The sequence below is a fragment of the Rhea pennata genome, chromosome 4 (assembly GCF_028389875.1).
Source record: "Rhea pennata isolate bPtePen1 chromosome 4, bPtePen1.pri, whole genome shotgun sequence".
Classification (NCBI taxonomy): Eukaryota; Metazoa; Chordata; class Aves; order Rheiformes; family Rheidae; genus Rhea; species Rhea pennata.
In genome coordinates this window covers 24,138,996-24,158,421 of record NC_084666.1, presented here as the reverse complement: position 1 = coordinate 24,158,421, position 19,426 = coordinate 24,138,996, and the positions used below count along the sequence as shown (strand labels likewise).

The following is a 19,426-nucleotide window of genomic DNA, read 5'->3' as shown; positions in this document are numbered from 1 at the left end:
AAAGCCGGCCCTCCCTGCCGACCGGGGAAAGGCACTGTAACGCTCCGCGTTTCACGCTAGGTCTCCCACCTTGCTGCAGGAATGAGTCACGATACGAACTCGATTCAGTGCTGCTCTTGTCCATCACCCAGCATATTACTTCAGGTGTTAACATGACATGGAATTTGCGTGTTTTTCGTATTCCCTCACTGTACCTAGAAATTGTGCCAAGCAAATAGGAGCCTCAAACTCCTCTTCATGTGTCATTAAAAGCGATCATGTGGCAGAAGAACAGGGCAGACCCCCGTGCTCTAGGTGCATCCAGACTGCTCTGTATTTCTCATATAATAAAGAGATGTGTGCACAAATATGTTACATACAGAGAGACCAAAATATACGGAATCAATCTAGTAGGAAATACATCTGAAGAGATAAAGCAACACCAGCAAAGTTACAATGGCAACCAAGAAAAGGAATTACAGTTTCTGCTCATTTCTTCAGTGCTATCAAAATGGGTATGAACTGCTGCAGATTCATACAATCCTGAACAATTACAAGTTTCTACTGGCAAAAATCTCAACTCCTCTGTAAGGGCTTACCTTTAAAATAGTGCTAAACAAAGCCTAGAACTTGAACTTCTCTATATTCAACAAAAGTTTGAATTACTACTACAGTTTTGTGTGCCCCGGCTGTTTTTCAGCAATACTAGAAGTACAACTCTGAATGATGCCCTCTGAACATGAGCACGCAGCTCTCACAAGAAGCCCTAATAGCAGGTTAGAAAATTGTCTACAGAAGTGTGGCTTGAGTTTTATACGTATGTAAATAATATATAAAATGCAAGTGTGTTTGTGTGTGTGTGTATATATAAACATATGTGTGTATATACACACATATACACATAGATACATTAAAAAAGACATGTATATACATATATACACACACACACATAAATATGTATATACACACACAAACACATATATATATTATATATAAAAATAAAAAATATGTTTGTCTTGAGGATTATAATTGAGTACAGCTTTTTAAGCAGATAGGGCAAATACTTGATCCAGACTTTTAGAGTTGATAATTCTGGATGCTGCTTAACAGGAAAGTGACCTGCTTAATAGGAAAGTGACTGGCTTTCAGGTAATTTTGCTTTTTTCTAAAAAAGGAGAAGAGAGAACAAAACCGACAAACTAAATAGCTTGCTGTTTTATTGGAAAAAAAAAAAAAAACACTCTTGGTCATACTGCTTGTTCTCCAAGCCCACATCCTGCTTTGTGAATGAAAAATCTGCTGAGCCATTTTTTGTACGAATTAAACAAAAGCTTCTTCGTGATTCCACTCACACAGTCGGTGCCTGTAGTGCAAATCCGGCGCCCAGGCCCCAAGCCGCACAAGCTGGGGACCCAGCAAGAGCGCAGCAGGTCATGAAGCGGCTCTTTTCATGCAGCAGAGTCACTGCTGCTCTGTAGAACAAACTTCAATCCAACCCAGCCTCCTTCCTGGCCTGAAATGATCAGTTCTTCTACAGGGAACAAATGCTTGAGGATTCGTTCAGCAAAAAACTCTCTGTACTGGTTGTGGTTTACATCTACCCGCCTTGCACTGCGGGAAAGGTAAAGCCCACAGGAGACTTCGTGCTGCAGTTGCGAGGAGGTCTGCACGGCATTCACATCCTGCTTCCTACTCACCCACACAACAAGAGCTGCACTGGTGCTGTGGCCCAAGAGGAAAGAGAGCAAATCTCACACCAAGGCACTGAAAATGGCTAGTTTCTTTCCAAAGCCTAATAAACTGCAAGTACTTTTGACATCTGGCCTTCCTGAAATAGCGATAATTCAAATTAAGGACAACCAAAAAAACAACAAAAACAAACCCTTGAACCACGTAGCTCTCTCAAACTCAGCTGAGATACTCAACTTTGTCTCTGAAACTACTGAGTTCTTCTTTTCAAGCATAGTTTATTTGTAGTTTTTAAACAGTGCAGTGATGAGTGACATGTAAAACTATAAATAGGTACAAAGTTAGGTAACCACAACTAACACTTAACATAAAAAAAAGTCCTGGAGTTATTTGTCTCCACATCTCCGCAACACCTCCCTTGCAATTTCATGCACTTGAACATCTGTGTTTTCCTTTAGCTAAGGAAAAATTCCACCCAGATTACATAAAATTGTCTTTATAAAAAGACCTTCAAGCAATGTATCTACGTAGAGACACCATATGGTATTATGGGACAGGACAAAATGGACCATAGTTAACTAAGCATTATTCTGGCTTTTCAGTATTCATTTTTCCCAATTAGCATTGCCTCAATGCTATTTTCCTTAAGAGAAACAACATTTCAAGTAAAATACAGTACACCCCAAAATGCTACAGAATGTAAAGCTATACCTTTCTCTCATCACAAATGGCAATTATGCTGTAATTAAAGCAAGTATAATTCTTCATCTGAGTTACCCACCCTTATGTTCAGTAGCAATAAACTAGAAATGCATATACAAATGCATATCTCATTTTATTTTTTTCCTTTCATATGTACATGAACAGGTATAAAAGTAAATACATGTAATTCCTGCAAAGCAGCCTAGAAAGATAACTCCAAACACTTAGAGCCACTCCTGCTTTCATAGGAATAATTCCTATCTAGTGAACAAAACTAAATGCAGGTGTGAATTTTGCTCTATGTATCATCAGCAAAATGTAAACTGGGCACCAAACATTTGTCCTGAATTAGAATTGAATGTTTTACAAATCAATACAATGTTCTAGATTACGCATGTCAATGAAAAATAAGAAATTGAAAAACTGCATAATAATTACAGAAAGTCCAAACCCATTCAATAGTGTAGCACACGGAAATCTCACTTCGGCAGTCTAAAGTGACATCGATAAAGTTTCAGCTGTACAGTTTAGATTTATACTGTGTACCATGGAGGCATTGAAATGGTGGTATTATCAGTAGCATTTTCTATTAGAAGAAGATCTTTATATTGTATTCCTACATGTATACATAGGGTTTCTTAATTAAGATTATTAATTACAACAAAAATAGTATTGTATAGACTTTTTTAAAAAATTGGATTTCAGTATCCTTGCTAGCGATTATAACAATTCCATGAAAAGTATGCGATTTCCTGTTATTGTCCCATTTTAGTAGAAAATTTATTTTCTAGACAAAATAACCAAATTCAGTAGATATCTATCTAGCAAAGCTTGTCAGCAAGCAATTAGGTAAACATTTGGGTGGGGTACTTTTTTGGATCATGGGCTACTTTTGAGAATCCAAACGAGCTATGGCAATCTCTCGTTATCCTTTCAATTTTACAAATAGCTTTAGTATTTGAAACTTTTAGTCACTATCAGAGTAACAAAACTCATGAAGAGGATAGCTTTTCTGCTTTAAAAATGGCTTTTAAAGCAGTTGTTCGGGATTTCATCATAATTGTTCCTGTTTATACAACAAATGTTTTGAATGGCCAAAAATCGGCTTTGCAAGTATTTACTATCAAGATCCAGTAAAAAGAAATTCTGTGTTGGAACTTAGGAAGCTTTCAGAGATGATGCACTGAGAAGAAAGAGCAGTATTTAGCTCATATGATGGATGCAAAAATGAGCATCTTTATCCTGTGAAGAAGCTCGGAGAAGTGCTAGGTGTAACTGAAGCCCTACTTACGCTTTAGGTAACACTGGCTCAAGCCACCCATGTCAGAACCCACTCGGCTGCTATATAAAGGTGTTATCATCCCGTCTTCAGAGGAGCCGCCTCTGTGCGGGGCTTCCTTTTGCCAATATTCCTCTGCAATGCCTTCATTTGGCTCTGCTGAATGAATTGCAGCCTTGCCAGAGACAAAAGGCAGCGGTAAAAACGATCAATGTCTTAAGTAATGGCAACAATAATACCACCGTCACTAGAACTAGCAAAGGGTAACTTCCCTGCTTTCGGAGCCAAGAGAATTTTAAATTGTCACAATTTTGAACGTATGTTTCAATTCACAGGATTTCATTTTCAAAAGGCAAATTCCCAACTCTTACTAAGGCATCAGTTACTACTAGGACTTGTAATACTATCTTACACCACCACATAATTTCTTGAAATAGCAAACTTTGCTACTCAAATAATTTTCTTCTTAAAGCAGTGCCAAGAATCATCTGAATGTTCTTAATCTATAAAACACTGATATCATAGATCAGGATAATGACAGTTTATACCTGTTATATTTAATATGAAGAGTATGTTAATGGAAGAATCTAAATAGGTGCTATTGATTAACATATATTAGTAGAAGTTTAGAAAAAATGACATTATTTATGCTATTATAGTCCACAGATTTCTGCCTGAAGCAGTAAAGGCACTTATTAAAATCAGCAGAGTATAACTTATTTTCCTTATCACTTTAAAACAACAAAAATATCTTGAGAAAACTGATAATTTATCTAAAGCAAAATTTTCCATCTCTCTTAGCTAAAATGCATTATTTAAAAGATGCCTCATTGTTTATATCTACTGAAACTGGAAAGCAGTTATATTCAAATGAAAAAGCAACTTTAATATTTCCAAAGCTCCAGTCATCTCCAGGTATACGAAGATGTTTCACCTTGTGTACTTTACATTGCAGACATAATTAAAAACCCTGAACTTCTTTGACAGCATAGTCCCGAAGTGTATGGAGAACAGCCCATTGGTATTCAGTTCTGCTAAAGGAAATCAGAGGACCTGCAGCCCCTTTCAGTATTGCTCAGCACCAAAAACAGGTATCAGTTGTATTAATATGCTGAAGCTTAACAAGAAAGGCCTAGATCATGCAAATACAAACTGTGGTTGAGGGCTTAAATATGCTAAAGAGCTTATTAAGTAGGAAGAATAGATATATTTTTTCAGAATGCTTGCCCTTTTAGCTCTTCTAGATGTTTTGCACACACTGTTTTTTTTTCTAAGTAGCTTTCTAGATGGTATTTAAATCCCAGTGTAGGTCACTTTTTCTGTTTATCAATAGATATTTTTATACATGTATGTATGTATTTAATATCAAGTGCAGTTAATAATATGCCAATGATATCATTGATAAATACAATTACAGATGTTTATCATGAATTTAGAATCTCTAAATGTTCAGTAGCCATTAGTGATTTTAGATAGCTCCTTCTGATAATCCAAATGGTAGTCAATTAGAAGTTTTGTTTCGACACTAAAAGTAGAAGTAAAGTTGCAAATAAAATCTTGGAAATGAGAAATAAGTGTTAATCCCTGTGGTCTTCTGTAGTGTGTCTTCATTGCAGTGTGTTTCTAAGGCTGAAATTTTGAAATAACAATCTAAGGTGAAAGCCTGCAAATACATATATATATAGCTTTAAAACCCAACTTTTAGAATGAGCTCAGTGTTACTTATTTTAGTAAATATTTATTAACATACCAAATTAACCTGATGATAAATGGCATTCTTACGGAGGCATCAGTAGTGCCACAGGTAAAGTGATACCGATAGAAATCTATTTCTAAAGAAGAGCTTTATCTTCTAAAAATTCACATCAATTTGCTTTCAGGGCAAAGTAAACACCCTTCGGATTATCACTATTTGTGCATTTGTTTAGCTGGCAGCAATAAACCACGAACATTTTAAATGCCTGCTTCTAAGGGATAAGGCTTTTTAAAAAAGCGAAGCGCCAGACCTGGAAGGCGCCCGGTGCCGGGGGCAGCTCGGCAGACCGGGCCGTGTGGGAGCTCCTCAGGCCACTGCCTAAAGTCTGTGCGAGCGCGACTGCTCGTGGTCAGGTAAGTATCTGTTTAAGGCTGTTTCGTCATTTTAGGCACGATTTTCAGGTCTGCGATGTTCGCGCAGAAAGGCGACCGCGCTGCTGGAGCGGGAGCGCGGGGAAGGGGAGGTGGTGGGTGGCGGTGCGGGCGAGAACTGCGAATACCGCGAGCTCGTTCCCGCAGACCAGCAGGGACAGAGGTGCGAACGCCTAATTTATCATTTCCTTGCTTCAATGGGGAATACACTTAAACGAGTTAAGTAAATCTTACGGGTGGGAGTGCCACCTCCTGAATGCATGCCCAATTCCGCCGATCGAAAGGCAAATTTTAAAATAGTTTCTAAGGAGCGGGTTGCTTAATGATCTCAAGCACAGAGTATCCGGTCCCGACTTCACCGACCCAGAACCGCTGGCTTCCCCGGGCGCCTCCTTCCCCTTGCCCGTACGGCAGCACCGCGGGCCGGGGGGTGTGTGTGTGAAGGGGGGTCCCCACATTTGTTTTGCCCTGCATTATCTCGGAAAAACGCTCCCGGCAAGCACGCCCCGGGCAAACCAGCGACGGGCCGAGGCCGCGGACGGCCCCCGCGGGACGCCGCGCCGGGGGGTCGGGGGCTCGCGGGGAAGGGCGGCCGGTTACCTTCGGGGTTGGCGCTGATGAAGACGCGGACGCTCCTGCCGCTCGGCACCAGGTGAGACGGCAGCGCCGAGAGGTTGCCGGCGAAAGCGGCCCGGCGCAGCGCCGCGTCCCGCGGGCAGGGCGCCCGCCCGCCCGGCCCGCCCGGCCACATGCCGCCGCGCCGCAGGGCGAGATCCTCGGGGGCGGCCGCGCCGCTCCGCGCCGCTCCGCGCCTCAGGGCAGCCCCCGCGCCGCCGCCGCCGCGGCGCTCGGCGCCGGCTCGCCGGCAGCGGCCATGCGGACCCTCCGCCGGACCCTCCGCCGGGCGCGGAGCGCGCGGGAAGAAAGTTTGCGGCGGCGGGCGCGGAGGCGGCGCGCCTGCGGAGCCCTTCCTTCCGCGGGGCGGGCGGGCGGCCGCGTAGCGCCGCGCTCCCTCCGCGCACGCAGCTGTGCGATGTCCAACGCAGGGACGTCTCCGGCAGCGCTGGCGGCGCCTTCTCTCCTCCAAGCGTTTCACGGCGCCGGCATCGGATTTTTATAGGAAAACGGCTCCCGGCTCATCCTTTGGGCTCTAAAGAGTTCAGAGACCTTTCTCCTGTTTTGTTCTGTAATCGCCACCTGCTCAGATACAAGAGAGAGATGCCCTTGCTGCTTCCCCCCCCTTTCTTTGTTTTTTATTCAGTTATTTATTTGTCGGAATAAATGCAAAGCTCTGGTTTGAAGAACGCGAGAGGAAGGACGCGAGCGGAGCAGCTGTCGGGGAGCGGTCCCCGTGCAGCAGCCGGTGGCGGGCATCCCGTCGGGCGGCGCCGAGGAAATATTCAGGAGGGCGGCGGGGCCGGGCGGCGGGGCCGGGCGGCGGCTCCGGCGTGCGCCGGGGCGGGCGGGGGCGGCGGGCGGCCCCTCCGCGCCCCCCCCCTTCCCCCCGGCCGCGGCCCCGGCGGGGCTCCGCGAGCGCGGAGGCTGGAAACCTCGCCCGGGGTGGGGGGGAGGTGCGTTTTCAGAAGGCTGGAGATGAACGCTGGCGATGCCGGCAGTACCTAGAGAGGCTCTTTCGTGCGCTAAATGTCATACAAACCGAGTCGGTGTGTTATAGTCACGTATCGAATAGCTAATACACTGTATGCAATGCATGTGAAACATGAGTAAATGCTAGGCAATATTTAAGAGCTTTCCTTTCCCCGAATGCTTCCAGTGCCCGGTCCCGGTGTGGTCCCTGCTGGAGGAGTTCCCCGCTGTAGCAGGCAGGGTCAGCAAGAGGGGCAGCTGAGCCGGCTCCCGAGGTGCTTAAGCTACGAGAATAAGCAAAAGCAGACTGCTCGGCTCTGTTTCAGCAGCAAAGGTGACAGGCAGATGGGTTGCTGAAGTGTTGCCGAGCAGGATTTTTTTTTTTCACCTTGGTTTCCTAAAGAAATAAGACATAGACAAAATTGCACCCCATGTGTATTTGCATGTGGGTATAAGAGTAATTTTGTTGCTCTTTGCTTACTGTTGCTTTATCAGTCCTGTAGCCTCTAAATTTTGAGCCAATTTCAACCAAATGTAACAGAAGGACAGATTTTAAAATACCAGTTCTCAAAGATGCTACATTCCTGTAAGCTCTGTGAAAATAGCTGGGCAGGGGAGAGGGAGCTCATCTGCAAAGAGGAAAAGTATGCAGCATACATTCAACCACTAATATTGAAATGTCAACACTGGATGGAGAAGTTGTGCCACTGTCAAGGGAAAAAATTCAGGGCCTAGAATGCCTAGAAATTGGAAAATACCTGTTTCAGTCAACATTTCTCTTTCTGTAGGATTCTCTAGTGTCCAATAAGGGGCAGATCTCACCTGCTGCCTTTCGATAGGCATTCATATTTCTCTTCTCTGAATTCGTCAGTGTGTTATATAAGGCAAGCTTGTATGGAAGCTTTGCTATAATTCAGTTAAAAAGTCCTGCAGTCAGGATATGCGATTCCCTAGGAAATGAGGCTTCATGTATATTACTACTTACAAAACTTTTGGCCTCAAGTGGACTTTGCTTACCCTTTGTATACTCAGGGTTTACCAGTGACTCAGATGCACCTTTTTCTGCCTTTTGTCTCTAGCATGTCGTTTCTCTAATACAGAACTGCAAAACAGCTCCTTGAGGTTGCAGGCAGCTAATGAATGCATGAAGGAAATGATTTATAGTGTAGGCTGGACTGTAGCTTTTGTACTTTCCTGGGACTAACTCTCAGCCGGACTGTCTCATTTTATGCTCTCCAGCATAAAGTACTAGGCAGTCCTTACATATGAATTCAGTTGCGGAAGCAGTTCCTGATGAGGCTGCAGAGATTCTCACTTTATGCTACTGCTGCCTAAGAATGCTGATCAACAAATTTCTCAGTTTCTTTGGAAAATTAGGCTCATTGATCTACCCTTTTGCCACTCCAGCCGTAATACACTATGCTTTACAATTCTTTTTGGCAGTCATTTTTACTGGATTCAAAATGGCATTTGCATCATTTAAATTCTTTTGGAATTTTGTCTTTGACAGCATTGACAATACCATCGGCTTTTAACTGAATATATTGTCTCAAGAACCCAGGATGAATAAAATGGGGCCAGGCTTACCATTTCCAACAGTATACCCTGCCTGGTGCCTGGACGTCAGTGCCCTTGTGGCAGGGATGGTTGCACTGCATATGCAGCAGCTAGTTCTTGCAGTTTGCTGGCTACCATTATGCAATGCAGAGTCTGTGCTGATCTATATTACCATTTTGGTCTGTAAACTGGCTTGCCTTTATGCATGACTCAGCCTTTCCTGTCGTGGTAGCTGCCACCTCTGTGAAAACTGAGGTGGAGTGATGCCATGGAGTGGTAGGCTTCAATCTGCATGCATCTGGGAGTCAACGTCTTTAGATTCAGCTCCTGTGAGTGTATAATATGGGGAATGAAATAAAATGAGGCTGAAGTGAAGAGGATAAAGAAATGATTACAGAGAAACTAATTTATGGCTTTACCTGAGACTTTATCAGTATGAAAGCACTCTGGGTTAACTTAGTTTGGAGATTAGTTGGTCGCTTTTCTTGAATAATACAATTTTTCGTTTGTTAATTCAACAAAAGGAAAAAGAATATCAAAGAATGTCATGTAAAGTCAAATACAAATTATGAAGAGGATAGTGTTGTGTTCCTTATGGAGCATAAATCAAAATTACTCTATTAAATTTCATATTGAATGAATAACAGATTTTGTAAATTTTGTCACGTAGCAAAGTATACATGGTTACAAAGCAGGTTTAAGAGTCAGTCTCTGTATTTGAGTCCCAAACTAGTTATGTGGAAGCTGTCTGTCTGAGCACAGCTTCCCAGACAGTAGAGGTGATCGCAAAGTATTGCCTAAAGGCCTGACTGCAAACTTTCGCACCGACGTTGCTGGATTTTGGAGCACTTATTTTGTGTCTGTCATAAAAGTTAATGAAGAATATACTGTTGTGCTGAACAGAAATAAGAATGTCTGTAGTTCTGCAAGAGACATCATATAAAGATCTATGACTAGTAGCATGATCCTGAAAAAACTTAATCTGCAAGTTAACAGAGTTGCTACACGTGCATTCAGTATACCTTTTTACCCCATCTACTTGAACGTTTCTTGGTTATCATTCTGGTCTTAATTGCTTCCAATACAAATACATTTAAATAAAGCTATAGAATGCATCCCTTGGTAAAACACTTGAGTATAATCAAGTTATTCTGTTTCCTGATGGCCTGATCCTGCTTTAATTCATGCTGAGTAGCACTTTACTTCTTGAGCAAACCCAAAGGAGATGGTAAAACTACTGTAGGTATAAAGTATGGCTCTGTAGTCCTGATCGAAATCCATGGAGGTCAATAAAAAATGCACAAAATTGTTTGGCTTAAACTCAGCATGAATAAGGGTTTGAAATTCACAAACAGCTTACTGAGATATTCATTCTGAGTTCAGTTTTGTATAAAAATGAAGACTATATATCAACTATAATAGTCTGAAAGTCTTGGGAAATAAGACTTTCCCATGATGTAAGTGATACATCATGGGCAGTGTTACAATACAAATTTAACTATGTGAAACATTTATTGCGACTGCAAGCTAAACTTATGTTCTTGTGAATATGTGCTTCAGTACTGAGATACGTCATGGGTTTTTCAAAGGGGTTCAGCAGTGATCTAATTCAATCTCACCAAAATCAGTGGAGGTATCACTGATATTGCTGAAGTGAAGGCAGACTTATAGTTAACACTTTTGGAAGTTCTATCCCATTTATATGTAGTAGGGTCGTGTCTGAGTTTTTATGATATCTTTCAAGTAAAGCATTTTGCGCTACACTAAAATATAGCCACTGAGGTAAAACCAAGCCTGATTCTGTAAGGGGCTGCATGTTTAGCCTTCCTATTATCTTTTTTTTTTTTTTTTTTTTTTTAATCCTAAGATGCTGGCTATTTGCAGCAGTTGGGAATGCAAAATTGAAGATCAAGTCAAAGATCAAATTGGCTGGCACTTCCCTTCCATGCAGAAGCTAAAAGTCTCTTGGGTGGATTTACATTTCTCTATTGAATACTAGCTTAAAGTAGTGTGATTTTTGCAGCTGCATAGCAGGCTGGCCCAGTTTTAGGAGCAGGTGAAGCAGGCAGTTGCCTAGAGTGACAGATTAAAAGAGGCACTAAAATCATATGTTAAACAAGAGAGAAACCCTGTGACTCTTTGTCTGTTTTTGCCAGTTTAATGAAGGCTAGGTGCATGCCCCAGGCGTCACTCTCCACAAGCTCTGAGCTGCTGAGATGGAGCAAGCTCCTTTCCCCAAGAACCATGGAAAAGGTCCTGTTGTTTGAATATCCCATAGTTTTGTACTTGTCTCTGCCTCCAATTTCTGCGGCTGAAACTGAGAGGAAAAACTTCTTATGTTCCTTCTCTGCTCCTTTTCCTTGAGAGTACTGTGTTATTTTTGCAAGGGTGGTTGCAGTAGCAGGAGAGCAGGGGCAGATGTGCTGGGACTGAATTCATAGAATTCGTGCTTCACTAAAAAAACACCTTCTATTATTACCCTTGCAAATTAGGAATGACAGGCTGCTTAGTCTTACTGGGTTTATATTTATATCAAGAAACTAACTGCAAGAAGTAGGATATGTTGCTGCAAATGTTATACAGGTACTGGCCAGGGGTCTGTAAGAATCTGTGTCTTTTATAGCTATTTTAGGGCTCTGGAGTTACTCCTACCTGATTTAGACTTACATTCTTCACTCAGTCTTGAAATTATTATTTAAGTGAAAAAATACTTCTTCCCCATCTTTCTTCTCTTGGTTCTTGTGCTCTGGGACCTCTACACCTCTGGGGTGGGGGTACCTTTTCCATGCTAGTGAGTAGGTTGCTGACTAAAGGAATTGACACCAGTCTTGTCAGCCTCACTGATGATGGGAGTATGAATAACCATGGTGAAGATGTCCATGGTGATGGTAATTTTGCTGTGCTGCTCTTTGGGAGAGATGCTGGAGTAGCAGAATTTTGTGAGCTGACTGCATGGTTTGGGAGCTGATGCTGTCTCTGTTCATGTTAGGTTCACAGTTAGAAGGTTTATCATATCATTCATGAGCATACACTGAAAGCTGTCGTCACTGCTGGTCAAGATCCTTAGTAACAGGATAGGAAATGTATATAGGTTCAAAAAAAAAAAAAAAAAAAAAAAAAAAAAAAGAATTCAGAATATCAGAATATTCATAAGTAGTAATATGAATTTGCAAAGCATACTCAGTTTTATTAGACTTTGCAACTTCATTCAATCACAGTCCAAGAGGAGATGTACACGAGGCAGATTATCCCACATTGGCCTAGTGGAGTTACATTTCTTGCACATTCTCTGAAACACCTGTTTTACCACATCCAAAAGAGGTGCTAAACTAGATAGGCTATGGGTTTTATAAAATAAGGACAAGTTTGAGTTTGTGTCTTTTTTAATCTAGCAATGATTTTTTTCTGTACATGAGTCTTTAATGAAATCCTGGTAACATCTCCATGTTTTCTGCACAAGTTAATAATAATTTTTTAAAAGCTCTATTTTTCTATTTTACTTTCAAATATATAGTATAAACTGTGGGTTATAAATGCATTTCTGCTCAAAAGCAAATGGATTTTATAGATGATGTAGCTCCAATGATATTTCCTCTGGACTTATTTTCCTGTGAATAAATTTGGATTTGGGGAGTGTTCATGCAAGTTCATCTACATGTAGCTATAAGGATACAAAACTTCCTGTCAGTGGTGACTATTCAAATAATCATTTGGCATATATAATACAAGAATGCAGCTTTTGATTTCATTGTGCAAGTTTCTATATACTTACTTACCTAGTATGTATCTAGATACAAAAGTAGCTATCCTGAACTTTAGTAGAAACTGGGAGCAACCTCCTGATGTTTTGAATGCAGTGGGAGTTTTGTCATTGACTGGACAGAATGAATATAGTGAGTCTCAAAACCTGCAGGCTTCAGGGTGAATATTTTATTCCTGTCTTTCTTAAAACAGACTTTTATTGGAGTAGAAGAAACCATTTTTGAAAGCATTATAGATGGTGGATTTAAGTTTCCTGCATGAAAATGAGTGTTAAAAAGGAATTAGGAACAGGTCAGAGACTGGCAGCTGCAGTAGTAGAAAATGTGTGTAGCTGAGTTCAATTGAAAGGCAATTATAGAGGGGAGATTTACACCAAAAGTGGGAGTTGCCAGTGGAAATCCTTGGAAACTTCAGCAACCGATTAAATTCTGCGTGTGGGACTTGAAAGACATTTGACTTTGGAATCAGAAAGAGGCTTTTTGATCACTGTAATTCAAAATATTCTTTCGTTGCTGGCCTCAGATGAGATTTCATTTCCATTTGCACAAAGGAGGTTGTGTGTCCCATGGTTGAAGAGACAGATATCCCTCTTTTATTTTTTCTAAAGCAGTTTGCTTTATATTTCCTTGGATATGTTATGCCGTTAGTGAACCTGTCTGTGTTCTTATGATAGTTAAGCCTCCAAACTACATCGCTTTGAAGTGAGCTAAGGAAGGCGCTCTTACTTGGAATAAGATTCCCAAATATAGAGGCAGAAGAACACTCATTGTTTTCAGGAGCTGCCATATTGTGAAATTACATATACAATATACACGTTAATTTGCATTTCAAGTAAAACAGGGTGGACAATACCTCCAAGCTGGTTATTTTGGTGGCTGTGTAAGAATGGGGGTACCTTACTGTCACCTCCAAATGAGGTGACACCACCACTAAGGATCTGCCTTAGCTCTTGTAATGACAGTGATCTGGAAAGACTTAAAATGAAAGGCACTTGGGGTTGTTTTTTTGGGGGAGGGAGGAAGATTCTTTAGAAATTCTATTTCCTTTGCATTCTAGAAGAGCAAATATAGCCTTTTCTCTTAAAATATTATGGTAAGTGGCTATACCACATCTTTGTTTTTTATCTGTCATACTTCATTGAAAGGTTCTTTGCGGCTGAAATAACATGATGAAGGCATAGAAATTATTCTTTTCTTACTTTCTACTGGAAACATGAAGTGAAACTTGTGTCCTCATACAGAATTAGCATTCTCTTTCTGTCTGTCTCTTGCACACATACATAGATTTACCTTCCCCATGCACACATGCACACATACGCAAGGATATATAGATTACTAATTTCCTGCAGGGAATACCTGACATTAAGATTGTAAAGTCAGTCATTTGACTTTGCCCATGTAGCTTTAAAATTTACCTCATTGCCTGTATACGTTATAGCAGTCTTTAATTAACTGACTCAATATTCCATTTCATCATCCTTCGGTATAACTCAATGCATAAAAGAGAGGTGTTCACTCAATGCGCTATATTCAACTGTCCTTCAGTGTGTTTTCAGTAATATAGTTGCTACTCACTGTTCAGACCCTATTTGAAGTCAGAAGCAGTCCTTTTCTCCTCAGTGCTTCTACAGCATTTCCAGAGATAGTATCTAAGCACTTCCAAAATCTGTATTTATTTTCATAACACTGAGGCCAGAGAAAGTTCCATTCCTGAAGCACACATTCTGCTGAAGCACAGGAAAATTAAAACCCAAAGTATCTGTTAATTTTGGATGCCCTCTCTGCGATACCAAGGACTACTTTCTCCAAAGTAACTGGTACTGTATAGCAAGTACAAGAAGCAGTATTTATCAGCTTTCTCAGCTGCAGCTGAGAGAGTTCAGTATAGTGCATGTAGTTCAGTATAGTGCATGTTGTGTTCAGTAAATTGCATTTTAAGCACTAGACCTTCAAGCCAGGGGGGCAGAAAATGAAGAACCTACAGTTAATGACCATCCATGAAATATTTATATGACTTGATTAGCATCTTAGGAAATCTGTGGTGAAAGCAAGGATAGAAACAGTTCCTTGCCCTTTCCCCTAGCAGCATGCCTTTTCCTAGCCATGAGACAATCTGTTTTTCTCCTGTAATTCCTTGCCTCATTCTTGCACCTCCTAACCTCAGCTAAGAATAAATCAGGGTCCTCTGACAGCAGTCTGCTTTGTTTTATGTTCCTGCATCATCAAGAAAGGTTATCTGTAGTTACAACAAAATAAGTAGGAGCTTGTTGAGGAGGTAAGGAGAGAAAGCATATTATCATGTCATTAAATCCTTATCACTATGCTTGCGCACATGTGGGTCAAATTAAGCCTACAGTAGTAACCTTAATCCTGGCATATCCTAACTTCTGCAATGTCACATAGCAACATAGATAATAAATGATAAATATGGATAGGAAGTGTGAGTTCCTTGGTCCTGGGAAGTCAGAAATGCCATTTTATGAAGTCAACTGAATCCCACTGTATTTATCAGCAGAGTCACAGCACCCATCTGCCACTTGAGCTGGTGCATTCATTGTAAGCTGCAGCTAATCATTAGTTGGTTGAGAGCTTGAAAGTTTGTGAGATGGTGCTGGGTAGTTTCACAGGTATTTTCTAATTTCACAGAAATAGAGAGTAAGGAAATTTGACATAGTGCTCTGCTGTATGCTTTCTTTTTCTGTACATACTTCCCAAGTTTGTTCTCTTTTGTCTCCTGCCTTTAAATCTGCTCTTGTGCTTATTCTTGCTTCCCCATGGCACTCCGTCGTGTATGCTCCCACGCATTTTTAACACCTTATTCAATAAGCTATAGTTTCCCTTCCCAGCACCCATCACAGTCTTTCTACATATTTTCTTTCTCTAGGGGCTTTCTTACTCCACTCTATTTCTTCATTCCCTACAGCTTGTCTTACCCTGTCCTTTTATTCCTTTCCCAGATTCTTATCCAATGTGTTTGTCTTTTTGCCTCTGTTTTCCAGTTGACCACCACCTTTTTTTTACTCATCTCTTTTAGCTGCTAGTCCTAGTGTCCCATTATGTGCTTTTTGTCCTATCTCAGTGTCAGTCAGATTTTTCCACCTTGTCCTGATCTCCTTGGCCACACCGTTTCCTTGTAGCTCTTCTGTCCCGCAGCTTCCTAGCAGTCATCACTCTGCCTAGCTCACCTTCTCACCAGTTCTCCATCTGACTTCAGCCCTTCCCCTCCTGATGGCACTCCTTCCTCCACCTTCTTTGCTTTTCTGTCTTTCACTGTGAACCTTTTTGGTGCAATATCCCCTGTTTTTCCCAGTTCCAGTTTCTATGCCTGTCCTCAAATTTCAGTTTTGTCTTGCCTATTCTTCCCATCCCCTAACGACTACGCTTGCTCGCTCTCCCCTTGGCTCTTGCCTCTTCTCATTCAAGCTGTGCAGCTTCTGTGTCCAGCCAACATGGAGCTCTTTGAGATGGATACTCATAATTCAGGAAAAAGTGAAAAGAGTGTAGTGAGGATGCTCCAGAGCCAGCACCGTAGCTCTGGAACCAGAAACACTGTGTTTTCATGTCCATACATCGCATTACCTCAGCATAAGAGTCTATGGGCCCTGTGTTAGCTGGGTTGTGGGAGCGCGGTAGCCCCAGGTGTCTGCGGGGATGCCATGGCCGGGGCTGAGTCCTGCCCAGGAGCTGCTGCCTGCCGAGGCTGGGGCCATCCCTGGCCATGCTGCTCCATGAGACACACTTCTGGTAGGTCAGTAAAAACAAGCCTTGATCTTTAAAAATATATACCGGTACTGGTGACAGGTACTGTAGCATTGAATATGGTGAGAACGTTTGTGATACACCTCATGACTGCTGTGTCTAGAAGGTGGTTCAGGTGTCAAAGAACATACATGTTACACCCTCTGAGGAGATTAAATCTCCTAAAAGGCCAGCAACTAAAGGAGGAGGAGATGCTTCTCTGCAAGCTGCTGTGCCACGGCTTCTGCAGAGATTGCTATGGCGAGTAATCCCGGAGTCCTCCTCCACGTGAGCTACACCTGCTGCACAGGGGGCAATTAACTTTCAAGCAGAGGAGTCAAAAAAATTCCTCACTGCAAGTTTGCTGATGAATAAACCTAGCAATCTGATTATGTACAACTATGTATATTTATTTGTGCACATTACATGAAAATTAGAATTACCACTCTCTGATTTGTCTGTGCTAATAGAAAATGGATGCATTTACACCCTACTGTTAATGCGATTTTATAATATTTATGGCATGGCAAGTTTATTTTAGATATTAGAAGACCCAGGGGAGTGGGATTATAATAGCAACACTAATTTGTCTATTCAGTGCTAGGGAAGGAAAATAAAACAGACTTGCAAAGCTTTGTTTTACCTGCAGGTGTTCTAAATGCAGCTGTCATTTTTTTTGTCTTATTTAGTATGTGTCATTATTTTTCATCCTGATCTTGAACTGATACTGCAGTTATGGAGAAGGAAAAGAAAGTTCTCCACCTGTTCTGAGTCCAAAAAAAAGCGCTTAATCTCGGAGACAAGCACAGAATGAAAAAGGGAATTTATGAGTCCAGTTGCTCTACTGCAGAAATGATAGCAGTGGATTTCTGTACCTAGTCTACTGTATCTAATGCTGATTTCTGTAAGCTGATGGAGCATGCAGTATGCTATCACCAAATGCCGTTGTGGACATGTTTTGCAGCCGTTGCTGTGCCACAGTTGTACAGTGCTGTGCTCTGAAGTGTTATGAAGGCCCTGAGGCAGCCTGAATGTAAGCGCGTTCACTGAAGAATCATGAAGACAACCATCATCATCTGAGGGTGAATTTTAATTTGAAGTAATCACTATCCCCAAATAAAATCTGTCATCTGGGTCATTGCTTTTGTTGAGTGAATATTTTTTCTACAGAAGTAAGAATAGTTTAGACTCATTCTTGGCAGTCAATCATATCTGGTAAGCTATTTAAATAATTCAGTAAGTCTCTTTGCCGAGTTAGGTATTGCTTGTTGTAAAGAACAGCATTAGACTCTGGCCTTTCATCAATGTAGGTATTTTAAACTAGCAGATCCAAAAATGTTTTTTTTTGCTCCCACGTATATATGCTCATGGTTGTATCAAAAGCCCTATCACGTTGAGATTATGTACCAGCCTCTGATGCACATTTTCTTGTGAAGAAAATCCACATATTTGGGCTACATGGGAGCAGCAGCAGGCACCAGAAAGGGAGAGTAGTGCTCTGACACTCACTGGCTGTGTAGGCACAACCTCTAACTCTCTTTCTCAAGTATTCTGCTAGCAGGTAAGTGTGCAAAATCTCAGATGTGTGATTTATTAATAGCATTTTATATTGGCTGAGCTGTCTGATGGGTGCAAGCGCTCCTTTTTCAGTTTCCCTAGTTGGCTAGTGGTCTTAAAAGACATGCTGTTTCCTTCCGTTTGTCCGGGTGCCAGTGTGAACCGGTTGGACAGCTTTAAATCTTTTATAAAGGTGATTCAGTAAATAAAAGCCTTGCTTTAAAGTGTCCAGCCACTCACACACACACACACACACACACACACACACGCACACACACACAAAGCAAATTCCCTTCTTTTCAGAAATACAGCTCTTCTGCCACTAGGACTGCATGAACTGGTTATTGGCTTTTTTTGCAGCACTCTTCTCTTGACAGAAGTGAAGCCTGGAAATGCCAAGTGATAGCTCAGGTATGTTTGAGGCACACCTGGGAGCTAAACCCCAAACTCTTGAATCTTAATAGAAGTGACTGAAACTCAGGTCTGGTTCTTACTTTATTTCTGATTAAAAACAAAAATGAAAGAAAACTGAAAGCAACTTATCATTCCCTCCCAAAATTCTTTTAGTCATGCAAGATTAGGAAAAGTGCCTTCCTTGACAACATGAGAAATCCTGTTGATTTCCGTAGGAGACTGAGCACTGCTGGAGGTGGGTTGAAGCCCTCGGCTTCCTTCTTGACTGTGTCTTGCTCATGAATAAGGAGTTAAACAGTTTGCTAACTCTTGAGTGAGCAAGGTTTCCCTGAAGGTCGGCTTGGCTGGGACTATTGGCTACTTTTGCTACCTACTGTAAAGTGTGTCCTGGTCTGCTTTGAGCAGTCATTGAGTATAGTCACCTTACAAATTCTCCTACCTGCAGTAATTTTTGTGGCTTTGTGCTTTTGTACAGGCTTCAGTTTGTATGTTAAAAAGTGTTATGGTATGTAAGAATGTGTAACTAATTAAAACAATTTTCTTTTTAAAAAATTAATTTGGCCCAAATATAGATTACAAATTTTCTTCAGCTCACTGAGAGTATAGTTTCCTAAATGAAGGATAGTGAGGCTGTAAGGAGACTTGCATTTAATTTCCAGGCATGTCAAAATTTTCCTATATAATGACTAAGCAAGTCAGTTAATGCCAGATTGACAGAGATATTTAAGGACATAACACCAGGTGATCATGATCCTTCTCTGGCTGTTGCTTAATCCTTACTTTCATATTTGCTAATTTAGGTCACTTACTACTCAGCCTTATGGCTTCTGTGAGTCTCACGCCTAAGAAAATAATTCTCCTCCTGGGTGTTCAGGAGCCAGGGAGTCAAAGCTGTGGCTGAGGATTTAACTGAGTAGCTTTAGCAATAAGTCCCCATACCTCATTTCCTTATTTGTAAGCTGTAAGGCAGTCGAGAGACAAGCTGTAGTACCTCTTTACCTTGAAAGGGTAATGGAAACATTGGAGACCACGAGGA

The 19,426-nt window shown here is 41.5% G+C and overlaps 1 protein-coding gene across 1 annotated transcript in view; it reads right to left on the bottom strand.

The window, feature by feature from the left end:
* NWD2 (NACHT and WD repeat domain containing 2) overlaps positions 1–6,527 on the bottom strand; it is a 52,239-nt gene extending 45,712 nt beyond the window's left edge. Inside the window, exon 1 of the mRNA XM_062574797.1 lies at positions 6,377–6,527. Within this exon, the coding sequence (XP_062430781.1) occupies positions 6,377–6,527 (151 nt within the window). The remainder of the gene's footprint in view (positions 1–6,376) is intronic.
* Positions 6,528–19,426: the final 12,899 nt, after the last annotated feature.